Source organism: Somniosus microcephalus, chromosome 33 (genome assembly GCF_052327205.1).
Source record: "Somniosus microcephalus isolate GS21.2 chromosome 33, FLI_Smic_1.0, whole genome shotgun sequence".
NCBI classification, from domain to species: Eukaryota; Metazoa; Chordata; class Chondrichthyes; order Squaliformes; family Somniosidae; genus Somniosus; species Somniosus microcephalus.
The window spans coordinates 26,943,906-26,970,702 of NC_141019.1; the positions used below are offsets into that span (position 1 = coordinate 26,943,906).

Sequence of the window (26,797 nt, forward strand, 5' to 3'; positions counted from 1 at the left end):
TGTGCGAAGGGTTTTGTTGTGTGTGAAAACTTTTTTTTTTAAATGAGGCCGCGGTGAGTGAAAAGGAGATCAAATAAATAGAGCGAGGGGAGTGGTTTGCGGCCTCGGTGCAGGAAGACGGAATCAAATCACCTTCCCGAACTTCGCGCTCTCCCCCCTCCGGGTGTTAAAGCTCACGTGACCGATGCAAGCCCGGGTGGTTCAAAAACAATTTTTTAAATGTAAATCCAACCACCGGCGAATAATAAATACATGGCCCCGTTAAAGTTTCGGAAGATTGCAGTGCTGGGCTATCGATCGGTCGGTGAGTGTCTTTATTTTCGGTGTCGTTGTCTCGAGGGACTGGATGGACATCCTCCCCGCGCGGTTCGACCAGCAACAATATTAATATTATTTCTTTTTATTCTCAATGCTATCAGCTGCTGCCAAATCCGAAACATTGCTAGTACAGTCGTGCTTTTAATACTCCAGCACTTACTCCCCCCTCCATGTGTTATTGGTGCTTCAGTACGATTATAAGTTCATTGGATGTAAAATCCCGTATTAAAGGTTTTTTTTCTCTAAATTTAAGGGTTGAAAAAAGGAACGCAAATTGATTTTTTTTTACAAATGGCGAAAATGTTTGATGAGACCATTCGCGATTGAAGGGGAAAAGCATTCCTTACTCTTTTTTTTGTGGGGGAGGGAAGGAGAGGTACATATTTTAAGGAAGAAAATGTGTTAATCTTTTAAAACGTGCATGGTTTTAAAATACTACTAATGTGGTTTTATTTTTATTGGAAAACCTTGTATTTGTGCAGAGTTTTGTCAGAAATGACTCCAGTGTTTCCTCTCTCTCTCCCATGTTAAGTTGCACCCCCCCCCCCCTTCCTTGATGCTCGCAGTCCCAATCCCCCCAACGTTTTCAGAATGCAAACAGCCTGTAATTTGGGGGAAAAATTCCAGTCCCACGGCATTTTTCTGAAATGGTTTAGAGTTGTCTGAAGACGTGTCTTTTCCTGTCCATTTTCCCCAGTTACAACTGTGGCTGGGAATAAATTGAACTAGAATCACATTTGCTGGGCTACTGCTAATTGCCACCAGCTTATCTCTAGCCGTTGTGATGTTAAAGGAAATGCATTTTAACTAGCTTTGAGCTGGAAGCTGATTGCCAAGTATTAATTCCCATGGCGATTGAAGGGGAAAAGCACCCCTTGCTACTCTTTTGAGGCGGTGGGAGAAGGAGAGGCACTTATTTTAAGGAAGAAAACTTGTGATCTTTTAAAACTTGCATGGTTTTAAAATACTAGCACAAGCCTATGGTTCTTTCCCGTGCAAGCGGAGGAGATGTAACACCGGCCCCTATACCTCCCTTCCCCACCCCCCCCCCCCCCTTTCCCACTGTCCAGGGCCCCAAGCACCCCTTCCAGGTGAAACAGCGATTTTACTTGTACTTCTCTCAATCTAGTATACTGTATTCGCTGCTCACGATGCGGTCTCCTCTACATTGGGGAGACCAAACGCAGATTGGGTGACTGCTTTGCAGAACACCTCCGTTCAGTCCGTAAGGGTGACCCCGAGCTTCCGGTCGCCTGTCATTTTAATTCAACGCTCCATTCCCACTCGGACCTCACCGTCCTTGACCTCTTGTATTGTTCCACGGAAGCTCAACGTAAACTCGAGGAACAGCACCTCATCTTCCGATTAGGCACTCTGCAGCCTTCTGGACTCTATCGAGTTCAACAATTTCAGATCATAACCTCAGCCCCTATTACATTTTTTCTTGTAATTTTTCCATTCCTTTTCCCCCCACCCCCCCTTTTCCTTTTGTTTCTCTCACAGCTGGCAGCTATCTCTTGCCCTGCCAGTACACTTCACACCTAATCTCAGCCTATTACCATCTCGTCTAGCTTCGAATACCTTTTATTGTCTCTTTTACTTCTTTCTTTTGTTTCTTTTAATTCTTTTGTCCGATCGCAGCCCTGCCTTCGATCTTTTTTCTTTCCGGTTTTGAAGAAGGGTTTGACCTGAAACGTCAACTCAGATTTCTCTCCACGGATGTTGCCTGACCTGCTGAGTTTTTCCAGCATTTTCTGTTTGTTATTTTGGATTTCCAACATCTGCAGTATTTTGCTATCGCACTACGGTTCTTTTTACTGGAAAACCTTGTGTTTGTGCAGAGTTTGGTCAGAAATGACTCCGTGCTTCACACGTGAATTACTTTGAATGGAGTGGTTGTTGATACGTAGGCAAGCACTGCAGCCAATTTGCACAGCAAGATCCCACAGGCAGCAGTGAAATTAATTCCCAATGTTGGTCGGAACACTGGGAGAATTCCCTGCTCCTCTTCCAATAATGTGATCTCTATAACACCCATGTGAACCAGTGGAACAGGCAGACGGAACCTTTGATTTAACAAGGGTGGTGCCTTCAACAATGTAGCGCTTCCTCAGTACTGCACTGGAGAGCGCCAGTCTATAGATGATTTGCCTCAATTCTGGAAAAGGGCGTGAATCTGAATCTTTCTGACCCAGAGGTGAGAATGCCACCAACTGAGCCAAGCTGGTGCTCACTTTTACCACAAGTATGCCATTAAAAAGAGAATTCTGGCTTGGTCAGCATGGGAACTACTTCAAGTGCAAATAGTTGTGCTGAAGTAGGAGAGCCAAAATGGAGCCTTTCTTTTAGTCCTGTTTGGTTAGTGGTATTTTGTCTTTTCTGTTTGGGGAGGTCCTCTGCAAATATTGACGTGCTCCTGATGATCTCCTGTTTCAAGTAAGTTAACAAATAAGAGAACTGTAATGACCTCCTGGGATTCCCTTGTTGACCCCTAGGTTCTGTGTACTCTAGTTTAACAACATGTGGTGTACTGCACTAGATAACTTGGTTATCCCTGTTTTTGTTTGTTCAATAATTCCTATGACCCATTAAATTCTGAATTTGTAATAGCAATGCATTTCAAGCTTAAGTTTCTCATATTGCTCCACTAATGTGATGGTTTGGAGAACTTTGAACACCATCCCCTTGTATAGTGGTTCTGAACGTAATGGTTCTAAGATGGGAATTATGTGTATTTAGATTTGAACTGAAATTTTTGTGGTACTCTGACTTCAATGTTTTAGCAGAAACAACTTTCTTTTTTAATGAAGAAAAGTAATGTAAGTACAGTTAGATTGTGCTTTAATGTTGCCTTTTCAGGAGCTGTTATTTTTGTCATTCTGAAATATGTTTTTACTTTGTCAACTCCTTTTTTGTAGGAAAGACATCGCTGACGATCCAATTTGTGGAAGGACAATTCATCGATCGCTATGACCCTACAATTGAGAATAGTAAGTGTGGTCTTTTTAGTGGTGGTGTAAAGATTATTGCTGAGCAATGGTAGCATCACAGGCTGACTGAGCAAATTTGGAGTCAATTTATCAAATATCCCAGTGCCGTCCATAAGTCTACCATGTCCCAAACTAATTTCAGCCTGTCTTCTGCAATTTTTAAAACTGATCAGAGATATGTATGCTCCTCATTTTTCCTTGGAACAGAGGAGGCTGCGGGGAGACCTTATTGAGGTGTATAAAATTATGAGGGGCATAGATAAAGTGGATAGAAAGGACCTATTTCCCTTAGCAGAGGGGTCAAAAACCAGGGGGCACAGATTTAAAGTAATTGGTGGAAGAATTTGAGGGGAAATTTCTTCACCCAGAGGGTTGTGGGGGTCTGGAACTCACTGTCTGAAAGGGTGGTAGAGGAAGGAACCCTAACCACATTTAAAAAGTACTTGGATGTGCACTTGGGATGCTCGAACCTGCAGGGCTACGGACCAAGAGCTAGGAAGTGGGATTAGGCTGGATAGCTCTTTGTTGGCCGGCGCGGACACGATGGGCCGAAATGGCCTCCTTCCGTGCTGTAACTTTCTATGATAGTACAGCTTCAAGCTCCTTTCCAGTGTCAGTTGATGGCTCCTTGTGTTTCGCTCGACTGAACTGCTCCTGTTTGGTTTTTGTTGTCTGCATGTGACTGATTTTTTGAGTCAGTAGAGCTGAAATACTGTACCTTGCTTGTAGGTTTATTGGTAGAACAAAGTGCAGCTATCGCCTGCAGGATGTAACTCCTCTTCTAAATATATGCAGACTTTCTTCTCTGTTCATATTACATTTTTTTTTTTAAACTGTGTTGCAGCTTTTAATAAAACCATAAACTTCGATGGACAAGACTTCTATCTGCAACTGGTGGACACTGCTGGGCAGGTGAGAGCTGCGGGTGGATAACCTTGTCGAGGGGCGCTTTGCAATCTGTTGGTTTGGAACATGGAATGTGATTTTTTTACCATGTGTTTGGCATATTGCAGGAATATGTCTGCCACCCTGAAATGGCAAACTTGTTTTTAGCCTTTCAGTACCTGGTTTGTGCTGCCTCTTGTTTTGACTTTAACTGCGTTTCACTCATTTTGATAACCGAACTCGAGTTTCATTTTCTTCTCTTGAGCATTTCTTTTTCTGTTTCTGCTTTTTAGGACGAGTACTCGATATTCAGCCGGTCCCACACTGTGGATATTCATGGCTATGTTTTGGTTTACTCTGTAACGTCAATGAAGAGGTGAGTAATCCTTGTTACATGATTCAGAACTAGGTGGAAGTCATTTTAAATTTGAACAAACCTGACGTGTCTGGCAGCCACTATAAGCTGACGCTGTATAAAGGTTAATCTTGGATTTAAGAGTTTGATTTGAGGAGGCAAAGAAAACTTGGTTTTGATGGAATCTTCTACTTACTGGACTGATTTCTGTTTGTGTGGGCATGTATAGCATAGGTTGGATGCAAAATAAAGCACTCTCTACTCTGCCAGACATCTATCTAGTCTGGTTTGGAGCCTTATCTTTGAAGTGAAAGGACACTGGCTTATGCCATTTCATCAGTTAGCCCTCAAACACATTGGGCTGCTTTTTGAAATGGATGGGCGCCCTTTTGGCTCGGAGGGTGAATACACTGCTCATTGTACCACTGAACCACATAGAGTGGAAGAACCCGCTTCTTAGACTGTGCTGAGTTAACTCATCTCCGCTGGGGTAGCAGCCAGAGTTGTGCTGGAGAGTGCACGTGTGGTCAGGCAAGGACAGAATAGGGCTGTGATGCCCTTCGTTGTGGAATAACCTGCCAACACGCTAGCAAGTTGCAGATATGACTGCACGCTTGGGTGAGGTACTAGAGGGCAGGTGCTGGGTGGAATTCTACCTCAGCCTGACTTCCTTCAGGAGAGGGGGCTGAAAATTGGGGAGGGGGAGCCACAGGTGGGAAAACAAAAATGTCAGAATAGTATTTTCATATCTAAATGTTAAGATTAATTTTTTTTCACTACCAGTCTCCCTTAATTTTTTTTCACTTGCCTTGCATCAGTTTGTATAATTCTCAAATGCCTGAACTGCATGTGAATTATAAAATGCTAAAATTGCCATAAGTGAAATCCTCTGCAGTGGGACTATTTTACAAATAAACCTAACTTGTGGTAAGCTTTTAATTCTCCTCCAGTACCTTTCTCATGTGTCCAGTCATAATCCAAGCCTCAATCGTCAGTTGGTAAGCTATTTGACCCCGGGAGCCATTCTGGTTGAACCTGATGGCTGGCTGGCCTCTCCAAATGCATTCTAGCTTGAGCCACTGAACTGCATTGGGAATGGGAACTCCCCCTGCCCTCCCCACCCCTCTCTCTTTCTCTCTCCCTGGCCCGGGCTGCCATTTGGCAAACATGTTGCAGGCTGATGATCAAACCAAGTGTTTTTCTGCTGTGGAGGAGGGGATTTGACTCTATATAAAGTGAAGCATTGAGTCGTTCTTCAATCCGAAAGGATTGCTCGTCCTAACCCACTGGAGGTGGGAAGGGATGGAGAGGATTTTATGCACTGATTACTCATGGATAAAAGTAGCTGCTTCTTGTGAATCTGTTACCCCTTTGTTGCTGATGTTTGCCTTTTGGTATTTTTGTTGCAGTTTTGAAGTGATTAAGGCGATTCGCAGTAAACTGCTGGATATGGTGGGGAAAATCCAGTGAGTACCGGTGATTTTTGTAATGTTTTATTTTCCTAGCTGATTTGAGTGGTCCTGCATAAACCTGACCATGCCCAACACATTCTGGCATGGACCACTGACTCAACTGCACCTACTATAGTGGCAGAGGCAGAGTGAGTGCACTTGGCAATACAGAAGTTTTAATGTTCTGGGGTGTTTTTGGAATAAACCCACTGGAATAAACATATCTCGGTGTATATTAATCAGAAAACCCAAGGCTGCAGCTACAGTACAACTTGAACAGCACTAGCTTACTGTGTTTGAGGCAAGTTTGTAATTGATCTTCAGCCATTTTGCTTGAGGGTAGGTATAATCATTGCTGAAGCTGTCAATTATCCCATTTCTATCGGGGAGAGGGTAACATGAAGTAGATGTATGGTATTGGGTAACCTTCTGGCCAAATTGGAGGATTTTAATATAAAAACAGAAAATGCTTCAAACACTCAGCTGGTCAGGCACCACCTGTGCAGAGCAACAATTAACGTTTCGGGTTGATGACCTTTCGTCAGACCTCTTCACAGATGCTGTCTGACCTACTGGAGTATTTGCAGCATTTTCTGGTTTATTTCAGATGTCCAGTATCTGCAATATTGGTTTAATGGTTTTTAATTGTTGGCCATATAAGTGATCTCAATCTTGTTAATCGTTAACATTTACCAGTTTCTTCTTGCTGACTCGCTTGTGCTGCGATACTTCGTTGTGTAGCTAAAGACGTTACTGCTTTTAATGGTTAATGCTAAATCTTCACCATATTGACTGGATGAGTTAATAGTAAGGGCTTGTGTAATTGTAATGAGTTGGAATTCACTGTGCCTAGCACTCTCTGCTTACTTTTTGTAAGGATACCAACCTGTGCCTCCTTTGTTCCACTAGTATATACATATAGTTGTGACTAGACACAATCACAACCCAAAATATTTTTGAGGCTGGGATAACAACAACTTGCATTCATATAGCGCCTCATTCCGAGAAGCTTCGTGGGTGAAAAGGACTAGGTGCTGAGCCTTGGCGGTCAGAAGAGGTGACCGAAAGCTTGGTCGAAGAGGTGTGTTTTGAGAAGGATTTTAGAAGGAGTTAGCGAGACTGAAGGATTTGGGAAAGGCCGATGTAGCTGAAGGCTCTGCCACCAAAAGTGTAGCGGAAGGAGACTGGAATGCACAGTGTTAAATTGTGGATACAAAGGCCCACGTGTAGTTCTGGTTCGAGACATAAGAACATAAGAAATAAGAGCAGGAGTAGGCCATACGGCCCCTCGAGTCTGCTCCGCCATTCAATAAGGTCATGACTTGTCGACCTCAACTCCACTTTCCCGCCCGATCTCCATATCCCTTGATTCCCCTAGAGTCCAAAAATCTCTCTATCTTAGCCTTGAATATACTCAAAGACTCAGCATCCACAGCCCTCTGGGGCAGAGAATTCCAAAGATTCACAACCCTCTGAGTGAAGAAATTCCTCCTCATCTCAGTCCTAAATGGCCGACCCCTTATCCTGAGGCTATGTCCCCTAGTTCTAGACTCTCCAGCCAGGGGAAACAACCTCTCGGCATCTACCCTGTCAATCCCCTTCAGAATCTTGTATGTTTCAATGAGATCACCTCTCATTCTTCTAAACTCCAGAGTGAGTATCGGCCCAATCTACACAATCTCTCACCATAGGACAGCCCCCTCATCCCAGGAATCAATCTAGTGAACCTTCGCTGCACCGCCTCCAAGGCAAGTATATCCTTCCTTAGATAAGGAGACCAGAACAGTGCACAGTACTCCAGGTGTGGTCTCACCAAGGCCCTGTACAATTGGAGCAAGACTTCCTTACTCTTACACTCCAACCCCCTTGCAATAAAGGCCAACATGCCATTTGCCTTCCTTATTGCTTGCTGTACCTGCATGCTAGCTTTCTGTGTTTCTTGTACGAGGGCCCCCAAATCTCTCTGTACACCAACATTTGAAAGTTTCTCACCATTTAAAAAATATTCTTTTTCTATTCTTCCTACCAAAGTGAATAACCTCACATTTCACCACATTATACTCCATCTGCCACCTTACTGCCCACTCACTCAGTCTATCTATATCCCATTGCAGACTATTTGTGTTCTCCTCACCGCTTACTGTCCCACCTAGCTTTGTATCATCAGCAAACTTGGATACATTACACTCGGTCCTTTCATCTAGGTCATTAATATAGATTGTGAATAGCTGAAGCCCCAGCACTGATCCTTGCGGCACCCCACTAGTTACAGCCTGCCAACCTGAAAAAGATCCGTTTATCCCTACTCTCTGTTTTCTGTCCATTAACCAATCCTCTCTTACCCCCAAGCCCATGAACCCTAATCTTGTGTAATAACCTTTTATGTGGCACCTTATCAAATGCCTTTTGGAAATCCAAATATACATCCACTGGTTCCCCTTTATCTACCCTGCTAGTTACATCCTCAAAAAAACTAAAATGTGTCAAACACGATTTCCCTTTCATAAAACCATGTTGACTGCCTAATCATGTTATGATTTTCTAAGTGCCCTGATACCACTTCCTTAACAATGGATTCCAGCATTTTCCTGACGACTGATGTCAGGCTAACTGGCCTGTTTTTTCTCTTCCTCCTTTCTTGAATAGCGGTGTTACATATACGACCTTCCAATCCGCTAGGACCATTCCAGAATCTAGGGAATTTTGGAAGATCAAAACCAATGCATCCACTATCTGTTCAGCCACCTCTTTTAGAACCCTAGGATGTAGGCCGTCAGGTCCAGAGGATTTGTCGGCTTTTAGTCCCATTAGTTTCTCTAGTGCTCTTTCTCTACTTATATTAATTTACGTTAAGTTCCTCACCCTCATTAGACCCTTGGTTCCCCACTGTTTTTGGTATGCTTTGTGTGTCTTCTACTGTGAAGACAGATACAAAATATTTAACGTTTCTGCCATTTCCTTATTCCCCATAATAATAATTTCTCCTGTCTCAGCCTCGAAGGGACCAATGTTTACTTTTGCTACTCTTTTTTTTTTTTTTCCTTTTTACATATTTGTAGAAACTCTTACAATCTGCTTTTATATTTCTAGCTAGTTTTCTCTCATTCTATTTTTTCCCTTTTTTATCAATTTTTTTTTTGTGGTCAACCTTTGCTGGTTTCTGAAACTCCCAATCCTCAGGCTGCTTATTATTATTCTTTCAATCTAATGCTATCCTTAACTTCTTTAGTTAGCCATGGTTGGATCACTTTTCCCGAGGAGGTTTTGTTTCTCAATGGAATGTATTTTTGTTGAGAATTATGAAATATTTCTTTAAATGCTTGCCACTGCTTATCTACTGCCATACCTTTTTAATCTATTTTTCCAATCTACCTTTGCCAACTCGCCCCTCATATACCTATGTAATTGGCTTTATTTAAGTTTAAGACTCTAGTTTCGGACTTAGAATTTCACATTAATTTTGAGAGTGACTTGCCTATCATATTATGATCACTCTGCCCCCAGAGGATCCTTTACTATGAGATTGCTAATTAACCCTGTCTCATTACACAATACAAGATCTAAAATAGCCTGTTCCCTGGTTGGCTCCATGACGTATTGTTCTAGGAAACTGTCCCGAATGCATTCCATGAACTCGTCCTCCAGACTACCTTTTGCCAATTTGATTTGTCCAGCCTATATGAAGATGAAAGTCGCCCACGATTATTGCATTACCTTTGTTACAAGCTCCTACTATTTCTTGATTAATATTCTGTCCAATGGTATAGCTACTGTTAGGGGGCCTATATACTACTACCAGTGTTTTCTGCCCCTTGTTATTCCTTATCTCCACCCATACTGATTCTACTTCCTGATCTTCCGAGCCGAAATCCTTTCTCACTACTGTCCTTATGTCATCCTTTATTATCAGGGCTACTCCCTCTCCTTTTCCATTCTGCCTGTCTTTTTTGAAACGTCAAGTACCCTGGAACATTTAGCTCCCAACCTTGGCCACCTTGCAACCACGTCTCTGTAATGGCAATTAGATCAAACCCATTGTGCCACTAGTTCATCTATCTTGTTACGAATGCTTCGTGCATTCAGATAAAGAGCCTTTAATTTTTTTTTAACCATTATTCCCTGCTTTGACCTTATTCTTTGCTGCACTGTTACCATTAAACTCTGTCCCGTCCTGTCACACTGCTTATTTTTACCCAAATCGCTACACTGCTCTATTGCCTTGACCTTTCTCTTTAGATTTCAAAATTTCCCCTCCCCTGCCCCCCACCCAACCCTTTGAATGCCACGCTCCATACACAATAGTCCCCCTGCGATCGGGCTTTATTTTTAACTGTAGATTCCACAGTAATATAATTCATATGCTGGAATATTTATTCTACAAGAAATTCCACAAAAATAATAATTCACGTGTATAGCAAAGTTCTTCATCCAACAAGCTGTGTTTACAAACTAAACAGGTTGATGGTTACCAAATCTGGGAGGAAACAAAAGATGTTCCACCTTGACTGGCTGTCGGCTTTCTTATCCCGGGGGTGCGCACTTAACTAGGCTGCTAACTGCCCCTCTATTTAAGGCCTGAAACTACAGCCTACGTGACTTCTGACGCCGCTGCCAGCCACGTCATTCTACCAAAGGAAAGCTAAAGAAAACATTTCGGGTAAATTAATGAGCTGACAAAGGCCTTCTATCTAATTGGAGGAGTGAATCTTTTCTCATCAACTGTTACATTCTTTCCACAGATGTCGACCTTGTAAGTTTGTTTCTGCAGCTAGCAATTCTGCAATCTATCCTTTTTTCCTGCCATTAAATGCTGTGCATTAGGGACTAATTGGAACTATAAAACTCTTAAACTAATAGCTAAATCATGACGTTTACACGCATTTCTTCCTGTGAAGGGAATGCCAATCCGACATGGCACCTGGCTATCATAACGATGTTGCACATCTATATCCCTGTGAAGCTGGGCGAATTGATAGTGTGGCTTCTCCCAGTCCATCACAATACTTGGGGGCTAGATGTTTACAAAGTCCTTGTATGTTTCAGAGGATTGTTCAAACCAAAAAGGGTAATTAAACTGCTGGCGCTGTAAGGGTCAACTTCAATTCAAAAGTTCAGTGGTTTACGTGATATTTTAATTCTGAATCTAATCCCTTCTATCCTAGGCAGGCCTGTGTATATACAGGAAACTTTTTTTATCCGGCACCGACGGGACTGGCACCACGCCGGTTTATCAAAAAGTCCGGATTAGAGAGTTATAGTTAAAAGGTACGAGAGCTCCGTACACAACAACAAATCCAGGCTTCCCTGTTGCTTAGCAACAGGTGCAAGAAGCCCGGCCACAGACCAAACGTCCCTGTTGCTTAGCAACAAGTGCAGGAACCCCCGATTACACAGCCAAGAATCAAGAAACGGCCACTAATATGAAGAAAAACTTAACTGAACCTACTCCTGAATTTTGCCGGTTAACCGAGATTTCCGGTTGTTTGGGTGCTGGTAAATCGAGAGTTTCCTGTAGTACAAAGCAGATCTGTCCTGTTACTAAGATTTCACTTCAAAGACTCCCTAGCAAGTATAGAGTTGATGAAAGCATGAATGAGGGTTTCCGTAGAGGTAAGGTTGGGGCGGAGTGGAGGTGGAAGTAAACCTAATTTGTAGTGGATAAAATCTGGGATTTGAAATTCAGCGCTAGGTTGAACAGTAAGCGCTAGGTTGAACAGTATGCTAAGGTTGCCTGAAGTCTCTTTCATCCTCAATGAGTAGCCAGGGAGGAGGATGGAGTTGGTGGCAAACTTGCAGAGTTTTTGGCAGGGGCCTAAAATTATGGCTTAAGTCTTGATGTATTGTAAGAAATTCTGGCTCATTCACAACTTCATGTCAGACAGGCAATCTGACCAGCATGGAGAAGGTTGTGGAGTTGAGAAAAGTGGTGGGAGAAGCCGAGCTGGGTGTTGTCAGTGTGGAAGCTGACCCTGTGTTTATGGATGATTTCATTGAGGGGGCCAAGGATGGATTCTTGGTGGAAACCCTAGAGGTGACCATTTAGGAGCTCTAGAAGAAGCCATTCCTGGAGATGTGTTAGCTGCATTGAGATACTTCGGAGTGGAACCACCCAAGGGAGCCCCACTGAGGTGGACCATGGAGGAGGAAGACATGATTGACTATGTTGAATGTTTGAGGGGTCAAGGAGAGATGAAGCGTCCGAGACGCAGAGGATATTGTTGGTGACTTTGACCAGCGTGGTGCTGCGGGCAGGGTGGAAGCCAGATTGAAGGGATTTGGACAGTGAGTTCTGGGAGAAGTGAGCATGCAACTGGGAAGTGATGATCCATTAAAGGATCTAGTACAGGGAGGGAAAGTGAGAAACTGGGTGATGGCTGGAAGGGCCGGATGGATCAAGGGTGGACTTTTATGAGGCAGGGGTGATGATGACTGTTTTTGAAAGGAAAGATAGTGACTGAATAGAGGGAGTTATAAACCATGTTGGCGATCACTTGGACCAGAAAAGGTTGAGTTGTCAACAATTGGGTGGGGAGCAGCCTAAGGGGGCTCAGTTGGTAATGGTGGTGTGTGATTGAGCCATACAGACCAGAAGGTCCCAGATTATATTCCTGGTTACAGCTGGGGCAACAGTGTGGATTCCTTAGGCAACGGAGGGGAAAATGAGGGTTCTCGCTCTTGATGGCTGTCTAATGATCTCTGCTAGAAAGTGCATCGCATGTTGGATGAGAACGGGATCTGGCTTGATTGATTCTCCTACAGCTGACTAGCTTACCATCCCTCATTTTCTAGGCTTGCACCTGAAGAACAGTCACTTGGGCAAGATACTGGAGGGTGACCAGTGCCCATGGAACACATGGCAGTGTGATTTTAGCACCTTCAGGAGAGATGGGTGGGAAACATTTAATTAAAAAACATTAACTCTTGCCTTAATCTATGGAGTGCTTAATAAATACTAGGGTTTGAGCATCTATTTATGTATTTCCGCTGCAATGTTTTCAAAGATTGTACTGTGTTGAATGAAATCTTCCCTACAGTTTCACTCACCCCAGCACAGGTCATTGTGGCTTCCATCTACAATAGTAGAGATCAGGAGTGACTTGGCTTGCTTGTGATGCAGGAAAAAATTTTGTGGCTACAAAATATTTCGAGTGGGCTATCCGAGTAAACAGCTTGTTCACTGATGTGACAGTTTCACTCTGATGTTAATCACCTCTTGGCTCCTATTATTATGAATTCACAGTATAACCATTGCAGAACAAAATTCCTGGCGCACATTTTCCCCAGGCTGCAGTCTGGAGAACAAATTAACCCTTATTTACAGAGCCTCGCTTCAGCTCAAAGTGATCACTGAATATTGTGCCATGCAGAACATTGCACTGGGTGTTTTTCTTGTGCAGTCTAAAATGTTGCCCTGCAGTTAACGGGTTAATCATGGCATTCATTAAACTTTGACAAAATGAGTGAAGAGGGGGAAAATACAACTCCCTTTTGCAATGTGTGACCACGATTGTTGTTGGAAACATCTTCACCCTAGATTAAAATGTGGCCACAACAAGTTTTTGAGCACTAAAAGACCGCAGTTATTCTGGCGCGCACAACTTGATGCTTTTTAAAATGGCTTAAATGAACAGCTGTGCATGAGGGAATTGGTGCAGAATGCACTTGGCTGTTCTTTAACACCGCTTTACTAGAGTAGTGCATGAAAAATGCATGCAAGTGCTTTTTAATGGGGGTGATGGCTGTCTGCTATTAATAACAGTTTATAGAAACTGAGGGCACAGATGCAATGCACAGTTCATCTGTACAGTGCATTTTTCCCCCTTCTGCTTGGCAAAAGTGACCGGTGAGTTTAGTAACCAGTTGCCAGTGTGAGAAAATGTCTGTTTTGGACAGATGCTGGTAGCCAGCTCTCAGCGCAAGCTGGCAACCGCTGTCCACTGGAGGGAGTGACTCCAGAAGAAGGGGACCTTCTAAGAGTTGGTAATAACTACCTGTTCATAATTCTAATTTATTTAACCCTCAGCCGACCATCGTCTCCACATTATGCTCCACCTCTTGAACCTCCGTGTTTTTGCCAGATGTGCAGGTGAGTAGTGAGGACGTGCATGTAGCTGCTTTCTTGCATTCATTCACTAGTGCCTTCTGTGCATGGAAGCACTTGAGAAAATTTGGGCAGATGCAGACAAAATGCAAAGCCAAATTGAAGTATGTATGATTGAAAAATATTATAGACTACCTCCTGTTTTATTTTCAATTATCTCTCCAAAATGCAAATCTGACTGTTGGCTAGCATTGGACTTTGAATCTTGGGGTTGGCGGGGGGTGAAGGGGAAGTCAAACTTTGTCAACCTATAGTTAATGGATTGGCATTATGACCTGAAATCTCAAACCTCCAATTTCAGATGTTGGCTGGACTATTTGCACTCCGCAGTTCTTTTAGGCAATCATATTGGTGCATTCTGTTCTTTATTTCATCTTTGGGGATTTTTGACTTGAATCTTGAGCTTCGATCAGACACTTAGAAACATAGGAAATGTAGAAAACTAGCATCCTTCAATTTCTCAGTGGCTGCTAGAAAGGTACATTTCCAATTTACTTATGCTGCATTTACATTGTAATGCTGAAAGGTAACTGAGACAGCACTGCTGCCTCCAGAGACTCCTGGAGTTTCCTGGGTTTTGTAGGTAGAGGCTGCCACCATCTTCTCTAGCAACCTGTCCATGTTTTGTTTTTTCTGATCAGTGTGTATCTTTGCCAGCTATTGAAGGTACAGTGGCTAGAATCCGTGATAACTTCATATGTAAAAGCATGCACATGCTGTTTTTGTGTTCTTGCACTGTGGAATCTGCTCATAATTTAAATGGGATGGCTTTCATAGCACCTGGAGCCTCGGGCAATATTACAGAACCATTTCTTCAAGGGGTTCTGTGATCTTACTACAGCATTGAGTGGTATTCCAGCTGGCAATGCCACCCAGTGTTGTCGAAGTGCTTGGCTGCTGCACAGTCCAGTCTCAAAATGGAAGAAGTGGCAAGTACATCACAAACACTACAATAAATTGATACTTGATTGCAACTTGACATATTCATTTGACGTGTAAATGTCCTTTTGAACAGAGTTGTTCAATAGCTGGTACTGTGAGGCTTCTGTTATCCAAGTTTTAGCAAAAGAAAATGTAGGGTTCCTGCAGGTGGAATTAACATGGGCTATCACAGACTTAAATGCACTGGTCACTGAAGAAGAAAATTACTATTCTGATACTTTCTTTGGTTTGTCATATTGCAGACATTCAACTACAGTTGAATCTGATGTAACTTTGTTCTTTTCTCTCCATCCTTTAGAATACCAACAGTGCTGGTTGCAAATAAGAGGGATCTTTCTAAACAAAGGTATGTAGTAGTTGTCTTTGCTTAATAGCAAGACTTTGCAGATAAAACAGGGCTATACTACAGGAAACTCTCGTTTAAACGGCACCTAAATATCCGGAATTCTCTATTAACCGGCAAAATTCACACTCCGAAAACAACACCTCAATAACCGGAAATGTTGCCAAGTCCGAGTCTCCTGCGGTGGCCGAGTTAGTCAGTGGGGGTAGTTCTCCAAACTGCCACTACTCGGCTTCTTGGCGCTGTCAGAAGTCTGAACACCTCAATAACAGGAGTCTGACTCTTTGTTTGTTAAAAATAGCCTTGGTAGATAATCCTCTGTCATCTGGAATTTTTAATCAACCGGCAACACGCCGGTCCCATCGGTTTCCTGTAATAGCTGATTTTAATTATCCAAAGTAGTGTAAGTGGCAAAGAGGAGGACAAGTTCCTACAATATGTTTAGGACTGAATTCTAGTCTGATATGTTTTTAGTCCAACAACAAACGGATCTAGTTCTAGAGAACGAAGTGAGGGATGCAAGGGTAGGGGAACATCTAGAAAAAAATTGAAGGGAGAATAGTTAAAGATACTAGACTGGGGATAAAATGCTGCAAAAAAAGAAAGTCATGCTGAATAGAGAGAGGAAGCAAACTAGATTTAAAAGGCTGAGGTAAGACTGGTGGGGAACATATAGGGAAGTAGTAAAGGATTTTTTCAGCATGAAGGGGTGTAGGGCATTACCATTGCCATGTCCCCCACATTCAGGGGGTTACCATTGGCTGGACCAGCCACATAAATGGCTACCAGAGCAGATCAGAGACTGGGTATTTTGTGGTGAGTGTCTCGTCTCACCTGACTCCCCAAAGCCTTTCCACCACCTACAAGGCACAAGTAAGGAGTGTGATGGAATACTCGCCACTTGCCTGGATGAGTGCAGCTCCAACAACACTCGAAGCTCAACACCATCCAGGACAAAGTAGACCGCTTGACTGGCACCCCATCCACCACCTTAAACATTCACTCCCTCCACCACTGTCTCACCTTGGCTGCAGTGTATACTATCTAGAGGATGCATTACAGCAACTCGCCAAGCCTTCTTCGACAGCACCTCCCAAACCCGTGACATCCAGCATGGGAACACCACCACCTCCGAGTCTCGCTCAATGATGACTTAGACGTGTATCGCCATTCCTTCATCATCGCTAGGTCAAAATCCTGGAGCTCCCTACCCAACAGCATTGTGGGAACACCTTCACCACACTGACTGCAATGGTTCAAGAAGACTCGCCACCACCTTCTCGAAGGTAACTAAGGATGGGTAATAAATCCTGGCCTTGCCAATAACACCCAGAGCCTGAGAATTAATTGGAAAAAGGAAGTCTTCTCATGGAGGATGAAGGAATGATGAGATGCTAAATGAGTACTTTACTATTTTTTCTTTAAACAAAGAGCGGTAGGGGGAATGAATGGGTACACGAGGTGGATCAATTGGATGCGATGAGAAAGTAACACTTGAAAAATTTGGTGCAACTCCAAATGAAATGGGCACCAGACCCTGAAGCAATGGATCCTAAAATGTTGAGGCAAGTTGGAGCAGAAATAGCAGAGGCTCTGACTACAATCCTTCAAACATCCTTGGAGATGGAAGTTGTTTCAGTGGACTGAAGGGTTGCCAGTGTAATGTCTCTGTTTAAAAAGGGGTAAAGCAGGTAACTTTTGACCAGTCCGCCTAACCTTGATGATGGGCAAGCTTGTGGAGGCCCTAATACAGGATAAAATTAATGGTCGTCTAGAAAGACCTGGGTTAATTCTAGACCACCAACATGGATTTATTACAGGCCAGTCATGTCTGACAAATTTAAGAGTTCTTTTGAAGAAATTAGACTATTGATAAAGGAATATGTTAGACATATGGATTTTCACAACTACTACTTGTATTTTTATAAAGCACCTTTAATGTAGTAAAACGTCCCAAGGCGCTTCACAGGAACTTTATCAAACAAAATTTGACACCGAGTCACATAAGGAGATATTGGGGGCGATGACCAAAAGCTTAGTCAAAGCAGTAGGTTTTAAGGAGCATCTTAAAGGCGGAGAGAGAGATTTAGGGAGGGAATTCAAGAGTTAGGGCCTTGGCAGCTGAAGGCATGGCCACCAATGGTTGAGCAATTTAAAATCGAGGATGCTCAAGAGGCCAGAATTACAGTACAGATATCTCAGAGGGTTGTGGGGCTGGAGGAGATTAGAGATGGGGAGGGGCGAGGCTATGGAGGGATTTGAGAATTTTGAAATTGAGGTGTTGCTTAACCGGGAGCTGAGCAAGCACAAGGGTGATGGGTGAATGGGACTTGGTGCGAGTTAGGACACGGGCTGCAGAGTTTTGGATAAGTTTGCGTAGGGTAGAATGTGGCGGCCAGGCAGGAGTGCGTTGGAATAGTCAAGTCTAGAGGTAACAAAAGCATGGATGAGGGTTTCAGCAAATGAGCTGAGGCAGGGGTGGAGTCGGGCGATGTGACTGAGGTGGAAATAGCCGGTCTTTGTGATGGCATGGATATGTGGTTGGAAGCTCCTCTCTGGGTCAAATATGACACCAAGGTTGCAAACAAAAGGTGTTGGATAAGGTGTCACACAGGAGACTTGTTAAAATTGAGGTACACATTGTTAAAGGGAGTGTGGCAGCATGGATAGGAAGTTGGTTAAAGGATGGAAAATGGAAAGCAGTAGTTAGTGGATGCATTTGGGCTAGAGGGATGTAAGCAGCCATCTCCCCCAGGGCCCAGTGTTGGGACCATTGCTCTTAATATATAAATGAGCTGAACTTTGGTACAGGGGCACACTAAGAAAATTTGCAGACGACACAAAAATAGCAAGTGTGGTTAACTATCTTTAGGAAGACATGTGTTAGCAGATTGGGCAGATCTGTGTCCGGTGAAATTTAATGTGGAGAGCTGTGAGGTAATGCATTTTGAGATGAAATAGTGACTAAATGGTAAAACTTTGAACTAAGTAGAGGAGCAGGGAGACTTGGTTCAGATACAGAATAAAAGTGAGGGGGCAAGTTGAGAAATCTGTTTATATATTAAAAAAAAAATTTAAAAAAATGTGATTTTAGGTTGTACTAATAGGCATATAGAGTACAAAAGCAAAGCGGTAATGCTAAACTTAAACAAATCATTCGTTAGGCTACAGTTCGAAGATTGTGTCCAGCTTTGGGTGCCTTGTTTCAAGAAAGATGTGAAGACCATGGAGAGTGTGCAAATGAGATTCACTATCCATTCCTCATAACTAAAGCCTCTTGGCCCTGGTATCATGTAATTGGGGTTCCTTTCATTACAACAAAGACAGTTAAGAAGAGATCTGATGGGTGCTCAAAATTATGAGGGGCATTGATAAATTGGGGGGAAAAACTATTTCCACTGATGGGTAACTAGGGGCTTAAATTTAAGGTCATCACCAAAAAGAACATGGAGAGATTAGGAGATTTTAAAAATATACTGTATATATGCAGGTGATTGTTGGGATAAAATGCCCAACCAGAAAGATTGGTGGAAGCAGAATCTAGAATAGCTTTTAAAAAGGAAATGTGTAAATATTTTAAAAAGAAAAAAAGTGTAAAAGCATATGGGGGTAAAGGCCGGGTAATGGGACTAGGGAGATAGACACCATAGGCTTTTTTTTTTGTTATCTCGGCTGGTCGATTTGCGCCTAAAAACAGAACAGCAATGGGACCCAAATCTTTGAGTGGAATTGAAGTGTTGACCGTTGTCTGCCTGTTCCAATTTACAGGCAGACCGCGATCTAGCCGGCCAGAGCTCCTGCATGAAACGGGCAGAGCCCTTATTAATAAATGCAAATTGGGGTCCGATGACATAGTTATGCACCACCCTCCCCATGCCATTTTTTATTTCTACCACCATTTCCTGATTCCACCCATGAAACATGGTGGGTACAAGTCATGAGGCAGCCATTTCCACTGATCGTTAAAGGGCTCTTCAGCTGCTCCTGCGTAAAACTTTTGGTAGACATTTTGCTTGCATTCGATAGTTCTTTTTTGCTACTTGCACAATTTCTTAAGTGGTTGTAGAATGTTCTGAACTCGAGGGGCTTGTGGCATTGCATCTATTTCTTCATGGGGGAATCCTTCTGGGAATTTCACTCTGATGGAAGAAGCGAGCAGGTGGAGGGAGAGCAAATTGATGGAGCCATGCTTGCAGGGATCTTTTATCCTCCCAACTGAGATTATGGTCCCCGAACAACATACCTGCAGCTCTCTGAGGAGCAGTGCATATGAAGGCTTTGGTCCTCTGAGGAGGCCGTCAGTTGTCACCCTGCAACAAGACCCGCAGTTAGCTGCCACAGAGCACAGCATTGCTTGTTGCAGTCAAGGTCACTGCTGCTCTGAATGTCTTTGTCTCCGGCTGCTACCGCGGGATATCCGTAACATTCGTCAATCTGCAGCTCATGCTTCCATTTAGTAGGTAACTGATGCCATGTCTTTTCACTTTCCTCATTGACTTCTAGAAGCAGCAGGATAGAGCTCTGGGATTTATATAGATTACAAGATTCCCCCCCAAGTGCAGGGTGTCATTGACCGCACCCATGTTGACATGCAGGCTGCTCCATGCAACCTCCCTGCCTTCATGAATTGCGAGGGCTTCCACTCCATTAATGTGATCACCGGCAGCAAATCGTACTGGTCTGTGCCCACTTACTGGCAACTGCCATGATGCTTTTATCTTGCGTCAATCCTTCACCACCACTACCTGTTCGACCCTGCACAGCAAGTGAGACACTGGCAGCTTGGGACAAGGGCTATTCCTTGCACATTTCCTACACTACAACAGTGACTTCACTTCAAAAAAGTACCTCATTGGCTGTAAAGTGCTTTGGGATGTCCGGTGGTCATGAAAGGCGCTGTATAAATGTAAGTATTTTTCACACTTGGCGCACGGTTTCTCTCTGGTACCCATGCTCGTCAACCAAATTGCACTACAGTCAGATCCATGGGTCAACTATAGCCCTCATCGAGCAGACCAATGATTGATACTTGGACACGTCTGGTGGCTTCCTGCAATACAGCCCACAAAATGTGTCCCGTATCCTAGTGGCTTGGTGTATGCTGCATAACTTTGATTTGCAACGAGGACAACACACAGTGCAATCATTAAAGACGACCATGATGGAGTGAGCACCGATGACCTGGAGGACGGTGAGGAAGCAGGAGGGCTCCAACAGTTACCTGCAGACACCGCTCTTTGGCAGCAGCTCAATGACGAGCGCATCAGCTCAACAGTCCCCTGCATTATTGGTCGTGTCCAACATCTGTCCCAGTCCTTCCACTCTCCGATAAACTGCATCCGGCCAAAGACCCAACATTGATATTCATGTCAACTAAAATTGCAGCGTTATGCAATGTCAGTAACATTAATATCAATTTTGGATTCACTCTCTCCAAACGTGGAGCGGATGGTTAACTTGTATGGGTACTACATCTGTTAACGTCCATTGTCTAGTACTGTTGATGAGATATGGTGGTTACTCATAACTGTAATTTTATAAATGTTTCCAGGGTGGTATGTAATGTGGTACTGACCCATATAGACTGGGAAGTTGGTCTGTGTTGAGGTAGCTGGGGGGGTACAATTGGTCTTTAATGTTCCCCAGGTTTGGGAGGGAGGGGCAGAATCAGCCAGCTCCTGATGGCTGTATAGTAAGCCTTGTTGATAAGTGTGCATGCACAAGACCCTGTGATGTGTGGTTTTTCTCTCTTCCCCAGCATAGCTTCCTAACATTCAGTTAAGTCTACATGTGAGATGATGTACTGGAGGGTTGTTTTGTGCTTTTAGAACTGTACACCAACAGTAATCGCAGTCTTTGGGAATTGAGGGGGCAGAGGAAGTAAATGCTTCCAACCTTTTGAGATCTAACAAACTCAAACCCGTAGTGTTAATTTTTTCTTTGCATAAAGTGGATGTGCTTTTTGGGTGTTTTTTTTTTTTAAACCTTGAAGAATGTCTTTTTGAAGAAGGATTGTATAGGTTTATGTTGGTTTTTGTGCTGCTGCTTCCATAGGGTGGTGCAGACTGAAGAAGGGAAGAAACTTGCAGATTCCTGGGGGGCTGCGTTCTTGGAATCCTCGGCAAAACAGAATGATGTAAGTGACCGGGGAGAAAATAAGTTGATAGTCTGCACGTTCCCACTCCCCAAAGGAGGCAATATAGTGGCAGATTAGCAAGGGTGTCTCGACAGAAAGCTGCTTTTATGCTGGTACTGTTTTAGTTTGAATTCCAGACCAGCGTCCACGAGATTGTTCCCACATTTACGCTTTAAATCTGTCTGTTACCTTGGGGGCAGAATCATAGACCCACAAAAATTATGTCCCAGAATCCAGACTTAAACCACTGCCAGTTATGGTGCTAGTTTGGCTGTCCAAATCCGTTGCAACAGGATATTAAGTGTATGGGTCTGATTTAAAATTACTTGCTAATCCTCAAGTGTCACTGCTGTCAAATATGTTGCACAGAGCACTACTTGCTACAGTGTTACTGCAACAGTGCGTACAAAATTAAATGCAATGAGAAATTGGAGTGGTGGACTACAAGTGGCAGAGGTTCTGCAACACACATGCTGACACCCCCCCCCACCATTTTGTTTATCCAGCAGGACCTTGACGTGTGTCTACTGCTCTTGGATGCATCATTTATAGGGCCCTGTTTGAGTACAGGATTAATGCACTCAGTGTTGGAGAGCTCTGCATTTAGACCATTGCCCCCTGAAGTGAGCTGAACAAGCACTGCGCGCAAAAAGGTGAACTGAGCAGTTCAGCTGCTCGTGACTGCTGATATTGAGGTCAAATGTTACATTCCTCACCAAGCCTAAGTGGATTGGTGGTAGGTGACGTAAGAAAACTACGAGGCACTTGGTCTAAGCGTTAAACAAAGCTTTAATCAACTGTTTTACAACATGGAGGTCCAGTTGTGTCCTTCACTAGTTCCTGTTAAGAATGTCCTGCGCAAGCTGGGCCCGTGCCCGAGTATTTATACTCTTCCCTGGACAGCGCCACCCGCAGGCCGCTCAGTATTATTTCATAAGTCTTTCTTTCATGAATGACTGATTCATGTCTGTAGGTTTTGGTAGTTCCCCAGCAGAACCACTGATACTAGTTTGATCCATTTCATACCTGTCTGTATTTATCTCTGTGCTGTGACCTGAAGGTTACACTGATGGCATGTACAATTCAAAACATTATGCTTTGGATATGGACCAGTGGCACATTACTGAGAACTACAGAACTAACTATTAAATCAAGGGGGGGGTGCAGATGGGGGAGAGAGAGAAAGGGATAAAAATGCCTGCCTTCCATCCATTGTCCTATGTTTGGCACCTCTATTGCACAGTATTTAAACATTGTTGCCCTTGCGAGTAGGCAGTATTAAAATGTTGAACATTATTGAATTGCTTTTCTCTTTCAGACTACAGTAGAAATCTTCAAAATGATGATCCAAGAAATTGACAAAGCAGACGGGTACACACAGGACCGGAAATGTGACATGATGTAGTGAGGTTTGCGGGCACGGCACTCTTCTGGATGGCGAAGAAGGGAGGCTCCTCTGAGTTTGGCGACTAGTTGCCTGTAGCCAAAGTGACAGCACAGAGGTCCACTACAACTGTTTTACACTAATCAGCTTGATTTACTAGATCACTGAGTTGTTACATTAGTTTTGTATTAGTCATTTTTGCCATTCTTTACAGTTTGTGACCTGCTGGTCCTTGCGTAGACTGGTAGTTTCCAAAACTTTCGAAGATTTCACTCTGTAAAAGGCATTCAGTAATGAGAGGACGGAAACCTGTCAATTTTACACTGGAGAGCTGATTCTAAACCAGTTTTATTGGGGCACGCTTTACATTAATGAACTACCTACTACAATCCGTAACATTTGTTGCCTGATGGGGCTGCCACTCTGTCACGGCCTTTTCAGTTTGATATGGATTACATTCCCATAGAGTGGGAATGAGTGCAGTCTTCTAAAAGGTGGATTCTTTATCGTGATGGACTTTTAAATGTTTGTTGCATTTTGTAGTGTCTATACTGTAGCAAATTTAGAGATTGGGTAAAGTTTAGATTGTAATAGCTGAGTGTTGGACTGCTGGAATCCTTGTCTACACTTAAGAATAGTGTAGTTTGTTATTGGCTATTTGTTTTTATGAATATAGAAAGTACATTTAGTAATTTGTTTATTGCCAAAGCTGCTGGTCTAACAGATATCCAATTTTGAAGTTTTACTTTGGATTAGAACAATCCTGAAGCCTCTTTATGGAATGGGTCTTTATCTACTGATTGATCTTTGCGACAAAGCCCATGCCTCGAAGCCCCTTTCCCATCCGTCCTGCTGAAGTAAACTCTTTTTTGAAGTCTTTGATTGAGTTTGAACAAAAGTAATACAAAGAGAATGTTTCTGATCAAGACAATGAGCTGCTTTGAGCAGGGTTATGCAGCAACATGAATGTTTATTTGTAAGGGACAGGTAAGTTATTGCAAAATAATTTTGGTGTATAATATTTAAATCAACTATAAAGTTTAGGAAGTGGTTTTTTTGTTAACTTAAGTAACTCGGCTTTACAGTTATTTATTTAAACGTGCTAATTCAGTAAACTCTGGCACACTGGATGTTCATGCTAAATGAATGGCCATGACCCTGTAACAGTGGGCAGGAGCAATTGCAATTTCTGGCAAAGTAAGAATTTCTATATTTCTATTTAACATTTACCTGTTCATTTTTGAAGAAATGAATTGGGCTTGTTTTTGATATGTCTTTACTAGCAATTAGTTGAGTCGTTGCAAGTAATGGCATATTTTGTGTCTGTTACGTAACAACTGAGTGTCACAGTGCAGCCAAGCTTTACCAGTACAACTAGAGAAACTTGCCGTCTCCAATCTCCTATTCTTTATCTGGTAGGTGGCCCTCCTGTTAGTATGATTTATGCAGTCTTTTTGGATAAGGATTTCTCCAATAAATTTATGTAAACCAAAGCTGCCTTTTGTCAAATGTCACCTTTCCACTGCTGCTGTTTGGTCAGAAGCAAGTACTCTGAACCATTTTGCTCTCCACTGGAGTAATCTGCACCACCGTCAAAAATTATTTAACGTTGAACTTTAGTGCAGTTTGTATCACAAAGGTGCGTGTTGAGTGGATGCGTCGCATTTTCTTTTAATGTCTTTCTGACCATTCCATTGATGCGGTATCTGTATTCTGGTAAAGCCCCTCTGTTCTGTGACTTGCCCAGTGAAGTTCAATTCCTAAGAGTAAAGTATTTTATTTCCTTAAATGGGGCCAACTATACCTAGATGTATTGGCCCACATTCCGATTGAGACTGTGCCTTGAATTATTTCCTTTGCTTAAGCTGACTTCTCGTCTTGTACCCTCCAAAGATGTCATTGGGTCCTGAAATGTTGGCTGTTTAGTGGTTTATCAATTATCTACACTCTTATTGTAGTCTGTGTTTTTCTTGTCTGAATTGTATGTTTTTGTGTTGGATTACCATCCCAGCATTGACTGCTTTTGTCAAATTTTGAGTAAAAAGCAGTTTTGTAAGGTATTATGTAGAACTTGCTTTTTGGTTTATTAAAATATTGTGGAATCATCTGACTATGTTTTTTCGTGAGCAGCATTAGAACAAGGAAATCGTAGGAAATGCCTGCAGTTTCAAGTGCTCAGAATATCTTCTCTAATTTTACCAACTAAATTGTTAGATTAGCCATTTGTACTGAAGCATACATGGGATTACAGTAGTTCAATGACCAGACATGATGTACCTCTCCCTGCAATGAGTGCTTTTTCTATCAGAAAATGTACAATTTTCTTGGCGATTAAATTTGGGAAGTGTTTCTTCAATTCCAATTCCAGTTCCACTTCCTTTCCCCCAAGGGTGTTGGCAGGTAATGTGTGCACAGGTCTTCACTTTTTTTTAGATGTATGGGAGTATCCTTGGATGACTTTCAGTTTGAGACCCAGATGATTTGCTATATAAGGGCTCACACACTTGAACCTGCAGCATGTTGGCACATTAACCTGGGTGGCATGCAAGTGAATAGATTTTTAAACCAAGTCTATTTTGAACTCTGGGAATTGTAGCAATTCTAAAGAGCTGTTGTAGCATGAATGGAGGGGGAGGTAGAAAATAGTCTTGTCCTTTTCAGGAAAGTTGGTTGTAGACAGCAGACTCTTGGTTCTAAATAGTTAGCCATCATCCACATGTGAAGAATTGTTGGTTGTTATAACCAAATTATTTGTTTTAGAATGTATTCCTTGGGATCTTCAAACACTTCCATCTGTGCGTTCTCTGATTTTGATAGGTTACACAAAATACTGGGAGTTTATAATGTGCATGTGACTCATTTTGTCCTTTTCTGTGGGTTTGCATAGTTTTTATATTTCACTCTCCAGTCTTCTATCTAATAAGAACAGAAAATGCTGGAAACACTCAGCAGGTCAAACAGTTAATGTTTCAGGTCAATGACTCTTGAAAGGTCCCTGTTTCTGAAATCCCAGCAACTTCCCCACAATTTGATGTTCAACTGACAGGTCTGTAGATACCTGATTTTCTTCCCCCCCCCCCCCCCCCCCCTTTTTTTAAATAATGGGGTGATATTTGCAATGTTCCAATCCAAAGGCACAGTTCCTGAATCTAGAGACCTTTTGGAAAATTCTGATTAATGCATCTGCAATTTCCTAACCTATTTCATTTAATACCCTGGGATGAAAACCATCCGGTCCTGGAGATTTCTTATAAAATAAAGTGAAAACTCCAAGTTAAAAGTACTGTAGAGAAAGGAACAGTCCAATGTTCAGGAACTTACGGCCAGCATCTAAAGTACCTCTACAAAAATGTTGGTCTTCGTGGAACATGTAGAAATAGAAGTACCCACTAAAACAATGCCATAACTTCAGTAGACTGTTTCACTATATAAAAAGACTTGCATTTCTATAGTGCCTTTCACGACCTCAGGATGTCACAAAGCGCTTTGCAGCTAATTAAGTACTTTTTGAAGTGTAGTCACTGTTGTAATGTAGGAAATGCGGCAGCCAATTTGCACACAGCAAACTCCCACAAACAGCAATGTGATGATGACCAGATCATCTGTTAGTGATGATAATTGAGAGAGAAATATTAGCCAGGACACTGGGGGAAAACTCCCTGCTCCTCTTCGAAATAGTGCCATAGGATCTATTACATCCACCTGAGAGCAGACGGAGCCTCAATTTAACAGTCATCCAAAAGACGGCCCCTCCGACAGTGCGGCGCTCCCTCAGCACCGCCCCTCCGACAGTGCGGCGCTCCCTCGGTACTGCCCCTCCGACAGTGCCCCTCCGACAGTGCAGCACTCCCTCAGTACCGCCCCGCCGACAGTGCTGCGATCCCTCAGTACT

The 26,797-nt window shown here is 42.9% G+C and overlaps 1 protein-coding gene across 1 annotated transcript; it reads left to right on the forward strand.

Moving 5' to 3' along the window:
* The first annotated feature begins 10 nt into the window (after positions 1–10).
* On the forward strand, positions 11–25,012 carry LOC147097035 (GTP-binding protein Rheb-like). Its single transcript, XM_085972777.1, has 9 exons — positions 11–304; positions 3,237–3,308; positions 4,153–4,220; positions 4,487–4,569; positions 5,958–6,014; positions 14,023–14,085; positions 15,341–15,388; positions 21,440–21,521; positions 22,840–25,012. Exons 1-9 carry the CDS (start codon positions 253–255, stop codon positions 22,924–22,926), a joined length of 612 nt encoding a protein of 203 aa, XP_085828903.1. The 5' UTR covers positions 11–252; the 3' UTR covers positions 22,927–25,012.
* The last annotated feature ends 1,785 nt before the right edge of the window (positions 25,013–26,797 follow it).

Coding starts and splice junctions, on each gene's coding strand:
- LOC147097035 (XM_085972777.1), top strand. CDS start 253: ATGGCCCCGTTAAAGTTTCGGAAGATTGCAGTGCTGGGCTATCGATCG. Junction 4,221..4,486: donor TGGTGGACACTGCTGGGCAG/GTGAGAGCTGCG, acceptor TCTGCTTTTTAG/GACGAGTACTCGATATTCAG. Junction 21,522..22,839: donor CCTCGGCAAAACAGAATGAT/GTAAGTGACCGG, acceptor TTTCTCTTTCAG/ACTACAGTAGAAATCTTCAA.